Raw genomic sequence first — 12,506 nt, 5'->3', positions numbered from 1 at the left:
TGGGTTTTTTTTGTTTTTTGTTTTTCCTAATGACATTATTTTATTAATCATTTACTGGTGCGTATGAAAGAAAGCTCCTTTCATATCAATCTTCGGTTGAAGTTCTGAGATCTGAGGTTTCACTTAACTTCCTTTTACAATTCCCTAATCTTTTTCCATAAGCAAATATTTCCTATGTTATAACTTTCTGACAAATTTTTCCACTGGTATATTCAGATTGAATTTATGTTGTGACATTTAACATTTTTATATCATAATGAATTAGTATAGCACATTTATGAAAGGAAGAATTTTGATCCCTAATGTATATTAAGAAGAGATACATATTTAAATTTTTTCAATATTTCTTTCCATTTAAAAATTTTAATGACAATTATTAGTTTTCATCATTAAAATACAAAACAATTATCTGTACTCATCTTTGATAGCTTATTCCATTCACAATTTTTGTTTTTTTTCTCTCCATTATGAAAACATCTTTTAGTTTCCATGTGTAACTCAAAGAAGGCCGTGTTAAAGTGGAGTGAAAGTGGAGTTTCATTCTCTGAACTACTTCAGAGCTCTCTGATTGACTCTTTGGAGTGTTATAAGTGACTGTACCTTCCATATCTGTAATAAAAGCTAACACTGACAAGCAATTATGTAACAAAAACAGTCCTAAATACTTGATCTAAATTTTCTTATTTATTTTTAAGAGATTTTATTTATTTATTTGAGAAAGAGAGAGAGCACCGATGCACATGCACATGGGGAGGAGGGGGGGTTGAGGGAGAAGCAGACACCCTGCTGAGCAGGGAGCCTGATGTGGGGGTTGATCCCAGGACCTTAGGATCATGACCTGAGCCAAAGGCAGACCCTTAACTGACTGAGCCACCCAGGCGCCCCTAATTTATCTAATTTAATATCCATATCACAAATAAGAACCCAAAGCTTGAGGGTTCAAGTAATTGCTTAAACCAATACACATAGCTTGTAAGTGTCTGAGCCTACAAAGGCAAAAGCAACTTCTAGAAGTACATATTAACAAGTGCTTTAAGACACTGGCAGGGAATGGACTGAAGTATGCAATATTTAGAATTGATCTACTCATTAATATGATTTTTTATTGCACACAGAATTAAAGTTATAATGTGAGGTGTGCAGGGTCCTAGAAAAACTCAGTGTTATGGACTGACAGGTCAACTCATACCAAAGACTATATACCATGCATTAATTCCTTTTAAGCGACAGAATTAAAAGTCACAAATTTGAATAATAGTTCTCTATATTAGACTACCTTTGCCCGATAGTCTCATATGTGTCCATTATGTTCACTCTCAAGGTCAGGAGACAGACTCATCCAAACTTTAGACAATTTTATTTAAAATAATTTTCTTGGAGGAAAATGATGAAGTGCAGCTGTATAATAAAGTATCCTGTCTACAGAACCATTTGGGTTGCATGTTTTATCCCACTTAACTTTTAATACCTATTTAAGGGACAGCAGTATTTTCCTACTGCCATGCCAGTTTTCCCATTTCAGGCATTTGCAGAGTTATATGTCATTTTTTTTTGGAAACTTTTTTCAGGTCTCTAATACAGAGTTTTAAGATCCTGATAAGTTTAAAACAAAGATTACTTAGAGTCTGCCCTTGTAAAAGAGAGGTACAAAGTAAAAAATGAATTCTATCTCAAAGAAGTTGGGAGAACAGGAAATGCTGCAGAGAAACTGCATTAAGTGAGGCATGAAGAGAAGCTATTTCAGCCCTCTTGACTTGAGGGCAGGACACATATGCATTCAAAATAAAAGATCTCTTCAGGCTTAAAGGTTTTTAACAATAGGAGTTGATGATCAATGAAGGAAAGAAGCATGCTCTAACGATTTTTTTTTGGACCAGATCAACTTGACCTTTAATTTTTTTCATAAAATCCTCTAATAAATGCATCTACTCCATTTTCTCTCCCAGCATCCCTAACAATTATTTTGATTCTCATGATTCAAATAGTTTTCTGAAATGCTTTTATGAGGAGTAGAAAGTGGGAAGGGAACCATATTGCTCAAGGAGTGACAGAAATATTCAAGGATTGTGAATAAAAGTCATAGAAGAAAACTAATGTGATTATTTAAAAATCTACCCCATCCCATGTTTCTGGTCATTAACCATCGATATCATGGTTGCCTATATGTGATTTTTTCCCCCATCAACTATGGAATGATTGCCTTTAAGCTACAGTATCTTCCGGCACTTTTTGAAACTTTATAACATCAACCGCAATGCTCAGTATGCAAAAGTGCCCTAACGAGACATTTTTATATGTTAGTCAAAGGATTATTTGGGAAGATCAATAAAAACAGCTTTGCTGACTCTTAATTAGCAAAATACCTGAAAATAGTACAAGTCTATTCTTGTCAACAATATATTATTATTAGAACATGTATTGTGACTCAGAATGCTGCTATCAGAGGAGGCAGGTGTTGGTTTTACTCAATTAGCTTCATGGCTCTCAGCTCTACACTCAGAAGAGTGATCAATGTGAGTGGAGTGGAGAAATAAAAGTGAAATGAGAGAAAAGGAGAAAGAGACAGACACAGATTTTGAAGATTTAGGAAAAAGGGGAGAAGAAATACTAGGTTAGATCAAGAGAAAGTAATAAAAAATGACTAGATTTAGGAAAAAAGGGAGAAGAAACACTAGGTTAGATCAAGAGAAACAGTAAAAAAGTAAAAAAAAAAAATTACTAGAGCCTAAGAATAGTGAAGTTGCGGTACAGAGGAATTAGTAAAACCAATCTGAGCATTAACTTTACAGGGTGAGAATATAGAAAATTACTTGTATGCCTCATTTGGCTTTTGTAGAGGATACGGGCTGTTGTATGCATTCATTCATCTGCTGAATTTCCAAGGTCATCAAATAGCTTGGTGAACATTTTGGTGAAGTCTTTATAAAACACAGACAGCAATGCTGCATATAACGCATCCAATGATATGGGATGACTTTGAAAATGAAATTATGTGACTGCAAATACCATCCCAGACCTTGTTAAAAATCAATTACAGAACTGTGATTTAAAATCTTTAGACATATACTCACCCAACAGACAGGAAAGGCTCCTTTGATTCGAGTCTATGAAAAAAAAATATGAAAAATGAATTGTAATATAACAATTTGCTATACACTTAAAATTGCTCTCATAGGAATCTGACAAAATTATTATACTTGTTTGGATGAAAATGTATACTTTAGCACTAATAAAAAGGGATACATAATATATGAAGATCTAATCTGAACTAATTTAAATTCCAGAGAGTTGGAATGGGAATGTAGTATTTAAATGACACATTAAGATAATAATACTGTTAGTCTAATTCTGATTTGCACTCTCTGTATCTTCTTTTTTACCATAATTTGAAGAAGCTTGGATATATCTATTTGTAGTTGTTGTAACAGTAAAGAAATTTCTAATGTATTTAGTTACATATTGTCTGAGTAATTTATTTCCAGTAAATTTTCTGTAACGAAGAGAGAAGTAGCATGACATTCACGGTCATATACCAGCAGCAGCTTGTCTGGGGGTGAGTCTGAAGGAGTCAGGTCATACATTAGGATCTTAATGCCTTTTCTTAATGTCTTCTGAGAACCTGGTATTTTTTTGTACCTCCTAACATATTAAAGAAGAATTCTAATTCTGTAGCCTGTGATTAGTTGTGGCATCTTGAGCAAGCAACTTAAAAAAACTTTCTGGGGCTTATTTTTTTCATTGTAAAATAGGCTAAGAATGCTTCCAGTTAATTTTATTTCATAAATTAACTTATTTGCAAAAAGCAAATCAGTCAGGAAACTTTTGGCTTCTAAATATTTCCTAATTAATAATTAAGGAAGGGCAGCCCGGGTGGCTCAGCGGTTTAGCGCCGCCTTCAGCCCAGGGTGTGATCCTGGAGACCCAGAATCGAGTCCCACATCGGGCTCCCTGCATGGAGCCTGCTTCTCCCTCTGCCTGTGTCTCTGCCTCTCTCTCTCTCTCTCTCTCTCTGTGTTTCTCATGAATAAAATAAAATCTTTAAAAAAATAATTAGGGGATCCCTGAGTGGCTCAGCATTTCAGCGCCTGCCTTTGGCCCAGGGTGTGATCCTGGAGTCCCAGGATCGAGTCCTGTGTAGGGCTTCCTGCATGGAGCCTGCTTTTCCCTCTGCCTGTCTCTCTCTCTCTCTCTCTCTCTCTCTATGTCTATCATGAATAAATAAATCTTTTAAAAAAATAAAAAATAAAAAAATAATTAAGGAAACCAGTTGGTAGCTGTCTATTGGCCACTTAATTTTTATATGTTTCTTAACATATGATTATGCGTTAAATGTAAGCAAATATTAAAGACATTTTTATCTGAACCCTGGTGTTTAAGGTGATGCAATGAGCACTGGGTGTTATATGCAACTGATGAATCACTAAATTCTTCCTCTGAAACTAATTTTTAAAAAAAGCTCAGAGTTTAGAAATGTACATTTGTGCAATCTTTCCCTTTTCTGAACTCCTATTTTATTTGCACCTCCCTGTAAATTATTTGCCATACTGTGTGTTTGTTGTACCCATATATTTGTGATATGAATAGCAAACAGATCTGGGGGAAAAAGGTTGAAGATAAATAGTGAAATATATTTGGATATGCTTGTTTTATAAGACATGACCAGCGCTAAGTGATCAAGAGAAGTTACCTTGAAGAAATGAGGGGGGTTCTACATAGTGTGATGCAGGGAACCATTTGCTTATTTGGTTCATCATGACGACATCACTTCTCCTTTACATTCTCATCAGCAACACTTAATAAATCATTTCCTGCTGCCTACAGTGCCCTCCTAGCCTCTCACTGTGGCCCGATTTTAGTGGCAGTGACCAACCCAGTAAAAGAAACACTTAATATCTGACTCCTCTCTCTTTTTCATCTTCCACATCTCAATTAGCAATGTCCTGTCAACTTCTCCTTTATGTGACTTTCACATCTCCCTCCACACTCTATTCCCAGGCTAATTCTCATTACTCACCCCAGCCTAGCTGGTGTCTCCAAATGTACATTCATTGTTCACAGTTGCTCCAACTTCACACGGTTTCCCACTAAAGCTCCTTTCACTCATATCAATTGTTTAAGCACTGCATGGTCCTGCTTTCGTTGAAGGTATCATGAACAATATGCATAAAAGAAAGATCCACTATTTTGCCTTTTCTGTATGATCACTGAAACACTGAGTCCAGAATGAAGTAGTATTTACTTACTGATTTTCCTTCTCTTCTCCTGAAGGCTTCAGACAAGCCATTGTTGGATTGAAGCATATAGGGGCATATGTTGCCCCAATGACACCAGGGATTAATATGGTCAGTCCTACTAACTAGTTAATTGTCTGTTTCCTCTTTTTACCACTTCACTCACTTCAACTATTTCCTCCCAAATTTTCAATAGAAGAATTCAGGGGAAAATTCAAAATTTTTAAAAATGATACTGGATTGAGATTCTGACATTCTATAAACCAAGGGTTGGCAACCGGGGGTTGGTCTACTGGCCAGTTCTTGCTCACCACCTGATTTTATACAGCCCACAAACTAAGAATGGCTTTCACATCTTGTTTTTTATTTGAGTATAGTTGACACATAATGTTAGTTTCAGGTGTACAACGTAGTGATTGATTCAACATCTCTATGGGATGCTGTTCTCACAGGTGTACATTTTTAAATGGTTGAAAAATGTCAAAAAAGAATGATATTTTACAACACGTGAAATTATATGAAATTCAAATTTCAAAGCCCATAAATAAAGTTTATTGGGACACAGTCAGTTTTATTCATTTACATATTGTTTAAGGGTTCTTTTGTGCTACACAGCAAGTTGAGTAGTTGTAACAGGAACTCTATGTCCACAATTTGAAAATATTTACTATATGGCCTTTACAGAAAAGCTATGCCAATGCATGACCTATAATTTTATTGTTGGAAGGAACTGGAAACTACCTTTCAAAATAGGCACTCTTTATTTTAATACATATCAAAATATTGCCTTAGAATTAGAAGTTCATAATAATTTGAATTCCTTCTCAACATCACCAATTCTCTGCACCTACTACTGACAGATAGACCCCCCTACAATGTATTTTCACATCACCATTTTTATTGACAATTTTGATAACCATAGGATGATACCCAAACTTTTTAGTGTGTCATTGGAAAGCTTTGTCACAAACATGCCTCACACTAACTTTCCTAGTTGTTCTTTTATCACTTCTCTTACTAACCACTTTATTCCAGGAAATTTGTCTATTTATTACCTAAACAAATCTCTTTTGCTTTGGTGTCTGGAAGCCTTCTATTTCTATACCATAATATGATTTTTTTTTGCCCTATGCATGATCTATTTATCTTATGAGTTATCTAACTCCTTTATAATGCTAATTCTGACACCTTCATCGTACAGGGACAGTCCTGTCACTAAATGTCTTCTATTTATTATCTCCATTACTATGACATATTCTCAGGACAATAGTCCTGGGTTAAATGGCTAGCTTCAGGTTTTAAGACCGGTAAGAATATTAAACTTGCAAGTCTGCTTAGACAAGAAGCTCCCGAAAGCTTTGTGTTAAATCTTCTAATGGCCCAGAGGAGGTGGTGGCTGATGCTCTATGAGCTGAACAGAAAGGAAAGATGATTGTCCATTAGTCATCTTAAGCCACTGAAGATGAACCATAGGTATCCAGACCCCCAAGCATTTTCAGTGGTGACACAGAGCAGGAAATCTGTAGAGAGCCACCATCAGGTCATCCTATATGTGTTTCATCTTCAAAACAATGACACATTATAGAGGAAAGTGATAACTGGCCCATATTGAATGATGCTCTGTTTTGATTCATTACATAGACTCAAATTCCCTAGCCTTGAGTTGATTCAGAGATTTTTACATTTTTTCCTCATTAATTATATGGCCAACATCATAGCCAACTCGAGAGGCTGCTGTGAAGAATAAGAGATTATGTACACCTAGCAACTAATACAGTTCCTGGTACAGAGGAGACTGTGATGGTCAAGGCTATGCCAAAGACAGGTGGTTTGTTCTAAGGGCTGAAACTGCCTGAATTCATGAAAAGCTCATTTTTGCAATTTTAGTCCTGAAAAGTGAAAAAAAAAATGTAATAGAAGAAAACTACCAGGAGAAACATCTCTTTGGAGCAAATTGTTTATCAATGTAATTCTTAGAAACAGAAGATTGCATTGTGATATGCCCAGAGAGAACTTTTCTGAGTTTTTTTTTTTTTAACAAGGTTAAGTGTTTTGTGAAGGATTGATTTTATCTTTCCTAAGATTTACTTTTAGCATGAACAGAGTAGTGAATTTAATAATATTTCATTCAAGATCCACTAGAATGAGGAATAGAATAAGATAAACCATAGCCTTCAGAAAAATCAGCACAGTAAAGAAATAAAATGGATTGCAAAATGAAGATCAATATTTGGAGCTAACGGATTTATGACATTTTGTATTTAATGACAAAAAAATCTAAGCTGAATTTACTAAGGAGCAGGGGTTATTAAAAATGCTTTATAAACACTGATTTTTTAAGCACCGATTTTTTAAGCATTATAATATCCTCTGAGATAGATCTCATTTTACAGATGAAGAAACTGATACCCCAAAACGCTAAGTGTCTTGCCTAAGTTCACATGGCTAGAAAGTGGCTGAGCTCGGGCTTGAACTTAGGCATTCGGGCTCTAAAGCCCACGTGTTCATGTCTTGCATTGTATATTGCTTTTCATCCCTTTTTACATTTCTTTTGTTTATATGTGCCTTATGGCACTGTCACATTTGCTTTCTTCCTAATTTCTATACTCTCTGGAGAAATCTAACTGGGTTTGCATGCTGTCAACATGCTGGATATTTCCAACTCTTGTCTCTCGTATCACTCTATATATGATGTGTGGCTATATCTGTCCATCATACAACTCCAATTGTGGGTGCCTTCAACTTAATATGTCCCAAGCTAAATTCATTGTCAGCCTCTCTCATTCTTCTTCTTTATCCCCAACTCAACGGCCTAATCAGGCACTCAGGTGACCAAACCAGAAAGATCATAATCTTTCTCTTTGACTCCTTTCCAACGACACTCACTTTCAGGAGATCCTCCTAGCTCTGCTGTATTCTATTACCGAAAATCCTCTTAATTCTTTACTTATCTCTCAGTTATTATTATTACAGTTCAAGTGATCATCAACCTTTAGGTGGTCTATTAGAATAATCTCCTCAATGACCTTCCTTCCTCAGTATGTCTTTGGAATAGCCATATCTACTAGAACAATCATCTTTCTAAAATAACTATCATACAAATATGATCGTGTAATTCCCCTCATTATACATCTCTGAGTGCTTCTAGGAACTACTTTCTCATGAGGCACCTTAAGTTGGTTAGGAGAGCTTCTTAACAGTTAATCATGATGTATGAAACATTCCCAGTGTATTTTCCAAGTTCCCTATTAAGACTGTATACTCCTTGAAAGTTGAAATTCACTTTATTTCAAACCTAGAATCATGCCTATTTCATTAGGAGGCTCTCTGTAATGATTCTGTGAAATGAACTTCCCCTGCTTCACTCCCCCACCCCTACTTCCATTATTTACCTACAGAGTAAAGTCCAAACCCTTTAATATAACTTAAAGTTTATTCACAATCTTGTTCAAGTACCTTCCCAGCCTTTGTCTTCTACCATTTCAGCCTACAAATTCTATGCTCAAGCCAAGCTGAGCCAAATATTATGCTCAAGCCTGCTCACCGTCAGGGTGGCATCCTGCATTCTCACTCCCTGTGCTTGGGCATATACAGCATTTTTGCAGAAAGGACTTCAACTACCTTGTTTTTGTAAAACGAGTGGTTTTTTTATGACTCCAAAGTGACTTATAAGTATGTTCTCCTAGGATAGTTATATGATTTTGCAGTAAAAATTGCTGAGCAGCAACACATTTACTACCATCAGATCTATCCTCTTTAGCAATAACAACCTAGGCCTGACCTACATTTAAGATAGATATTCCAAAGGGTTTAAGGATAGTTTCTAGAAAAAGACAGCTTGATTCCAGTTCTGACTCTAACATCTTCTGGCTGTGTGGCCTTGAAAAAGGAAGGCATTTTTCTTTGTGCCTCAATTATCTCATTTGCAAAACGGGGTATTAATAGACCTAACTATCAGGGCTATTGTGAGAATTGGATTAAGTAAATAACTAAACAGATTTTTTTTTTTCAAAGTAAAAGACTTTATTCATGACTACTGGAATAAGGAAGAGAGAATCCAGCAGAGACCCTGGGGATCGACTGCCAGAAAGCAGAGTGGGGTCAGTGGATGGGAAGTCACTAGGGACAGATACCGAGGAGGGGGATCCTTGATAACACTGGGTGAGGCCTAAATTAATTAGATAAATAAATAAATGGATAGTAAATACTTAATAAATTTCTGCCATCATTGTTACTTTTTTATCCACGAGTGCTCTGATTGTTCTTGCATTCATGGCCATTTAGCAGATATAGGGAGTCCAGGTTGGGGAACAGTCTGGTGGAGCAGTTATATAACAAAGAACCATGTGGAGCTATGTTGGTGAAAGTATGCAACAGATGGAAATGTACACCTGGAATTCGGGCAAGATATTAGGGCTGAAGATACAGATTTAGGAATCATGTCATCAAAGCAGAGTCAGCATATGCCATCAAAGGAGAGAGCGGGCCCCCCAACCCCAGAGAGAATGTGTAGAATAGGAAGAAAGGATGGAGAAGAGATATACAGGCTCATTAACAGGCTGCTAGGTGTGTAGATGCAAAGGTCAGAAAGGGACATGATGGCCGTGGTGGTCCATGTCATTGTGAGTTAACATTTAGCTAACCAACTGCTTATTATTTATGGAATAATTTGACATGCTATTTTCCAAATAGCTTAATAGCTTTTCTTGAATTACAGGAATCTTATTTTGATATTTAAACTTTAGTCTACATTTCATCATTAATCATTTGTAATCTAAACACATCCACATGACATTTTCTTCATTCCAAGGCCTTCTGATTTAAATAGGCTTTTTTTCCCAGATAAATGATTAAATGTGAGCAAAAGATGATGATTTTGATCAAAGCTAAGCACTTGTAAAGTGATTCGCAGACATCTTCCTCTACTGAACATTTCACATACTAAAATAGAACACAATTCTATCAGTATTCTTAAAAATTCATCTATCACCAGAAAATGAAAAAGCATAGGGGCAGGATATTCATTGGTAATTGTAGGTGACATACAATAAAAATCAGAATCTGTCTGTAGTACTTACCTTGGCTATTCTCCTCTCCTCACTTAAAGAGAAAAAAAAAAACAAAAGCAAAAGCAGCCCAGGTTGCTGTGCTGGCCCACCAGGGCCTAGAGGCCTAGAAGCTCTTGCCTGGGAAGCAAGAGGCTTGTTAGGAGGAACACACTATGTTGGTGCATCACAGAAGAAAAGGCCTGAAGCCTACACAGGCAGCAACCTCCTCACCTCCATCTGCCCAAGGAAGCCTAAGTACGACTCATCAGTTAGTGTCTTTGGTTGAATAAGAGCTCAAGATATTTTTGCCTCCTGACCACGAGTAGGCCCTCACAGTGAATTCTCCTGCCAGCCACAGCCCTTTCCCAGGTGTGGCTCCTACGCGGGCATAGTGTTCTTACAGATGCACAGGGATTATCCCAAGGATAGCCTTTTATGGTGTCCTGTCAACCACACTGAGAAATTTGTAGCAAAGCATGATGGCATGGTCTGAGATGGCTAAGAGTGGGAGCAATCCTTTCTTTCCTTAAAAGCTTATATGCTCTAAAGCTGAGAGGTCAAATAAGCCTTAATTTTTTGTCAATTCTGACTAATTGATGGTAGCTGCTGGGAACAAAGTGTTGACAAGAATTCTAAAACCCTTCAGGCATCAGGATGGAAGATGGTTGTAATTAACCTATGTCTGCCACAGAAATATAAAAGGAATGAAGAATGTTGTGCACATATGTATTTACCAACTCCGGGCTAATAGAAGGTAGAGAAATTTGCTCAAACTTATACAAGGAATAAAGAGGTACAAAGTTCTACAGCAGAACCCAGGTTTCTAGACATACAGTCCATATGCCAATGTGTATAAATAATCATGTATCCTTAATGCTTCACATATGACAATAACCAGTATTTTTTTTAAAGATTTTACTTATTTATTCATGAGAGACACAGAAAGAGAGAGAGAGAGAGAGAGAGAGAGAGAGGCGGAGACACAGGCAGAGGGAGAAGCAGGCTCCATGCAGGGAGCCAGATGTGGGACTTGATCCGGGGACTACAGGATCATGCCCTGGGCCAAAGGCAGGCACCAAACCTCTGAGCCACCCGGGGATCCCCAATAGCCAGTATTTTTAATCTGGCATGCTATCTTAAGCTTTTTAACACATTTAATCTTCATAACTTCTCTGTGAGGTTGGTACAGCTATCTTCTCTATTTTATACATAGGAAATTGAGGCAGAGAGATATTGAGTAGCTTTCCCAAGATCTTAAAAAAGCTAAAAAGTCGAACTGCAGGATGATAATTCAGGCAGTGTGATGAAGACCTTATAGTATATTTGTATCACTTTCCAGTGTATCATTCCCTGGCCATTAGAAGAGCATCAAATTCACCTGAAAGCTGAGGAAAGACAGGCTCCTTCACTCCTAAGGTGAGATCTGTCTACAGTGGATTCCATTTCTCTGGAGTAAAAAGCAGCTTTCCTCTCAATTTCCTGTGATACCTTTTTGCAAGGGCTTTCATGCTCAATTGAAATTTCTGCTTAAAGCTATCATCAGACCTCTTGGTAAGTTTCATTTGCAGTTACCACCATCTGTGCTCCTAACTCCAGGGACAGCTTAATGGATGGCTGTGGTGTCAACCAAGAATCTCCGTGGCGGCTCCGGCACTCACAGTCATGACTTTTGCCACACTGGAAATTGAGGCTTCAGGGCTCATCTCCCTCACACAGGCTGTAATGCATCTTCACAACTGTGTCAGGAGGACTGAGCTGCAGTGAGAGGAATGGACGCGAAGGATAAAGAACAACCTCATGGCAAGAAAGATCATTAACCCCTGGCCGATTCTCCTGGGGGACTGGAAACGCTTACCCTAATAGCCCTGGTGGTGAGGCCCGGGGTAGGAGTAGGAGTACTTGATGCTTGGGCAAGGCAGAGTATAGAGTCTCACCCTTGCTCCACTCTTTTTTTTTTTTTTTTAATAATAAATTTATTTTTTATTGGTGTTCAATTTGCCAACATACAGAATAACACCCAGTGCTCATCCCGTCAAGTGCCCCCTCAGTGCCCGTCACACAGTCACCCCCAACCCCTTCCACCACCCCTAGTTCGTTTCCCAGAGTTAGGAGTCTTCATATTGTGTCTCCCTTTCTGATATTTCCTACCCATTTCTTCTCCCTTCCCTTCTATTCCCTTTCACTAATTTTTATATTCCCCAAATGGATGAGACCATATAATGTTTGT

At 37.4% G+C, this 12,506-nt stretch overlaps 1 protein-coding gene across 20 annotated transcripts in view; it reads right to left on the bottom strand.

The window, feature by feature from the left end:
- Positions 1–12,506, bottom strand: part of RALYL (RALY RNA binding protein like) — a 712,238-nt gene that overhangs the window by 111,173 nt on the left and 588,559 nt on the right. For all 20 annotated transcript variants that reach the window (XR_007407139.1, XM_025433661.3, XM_025433659.3 and 17 more), the window contains one exon: positions 3,072–3,104. Coding sequence is in view for 19 of the 20 variants with exons in the window: in XM_025433661.3 (XP_025289446.1) it covers positions 3,072–3,104 (33 nt within the window). In the remaining variant the exon portion in view is untranslated. The remainder of the gene's footprint in view (positions 1–3,071; positions 3,105–12,506) is intronic.

The sequence above is a fragment of the Canis lupus genome, chromosome 29, assembly GCF_003254725.2.
Source record: "Canis lupus dingo isolate Sandy chromosome 29, ASM325472v2, whole genome shotgun sequence".
NCBI classification, from domain to species: Eukaryota; Metazoa; Chordata; class Mammalia; order Carnivora; family Canidae; genus Canis; species Canis lupus.
Note: the sequence above shows the minus strand (reverse complement) of the source record. Positions and strands in the feature narration are given on the sequence as shown.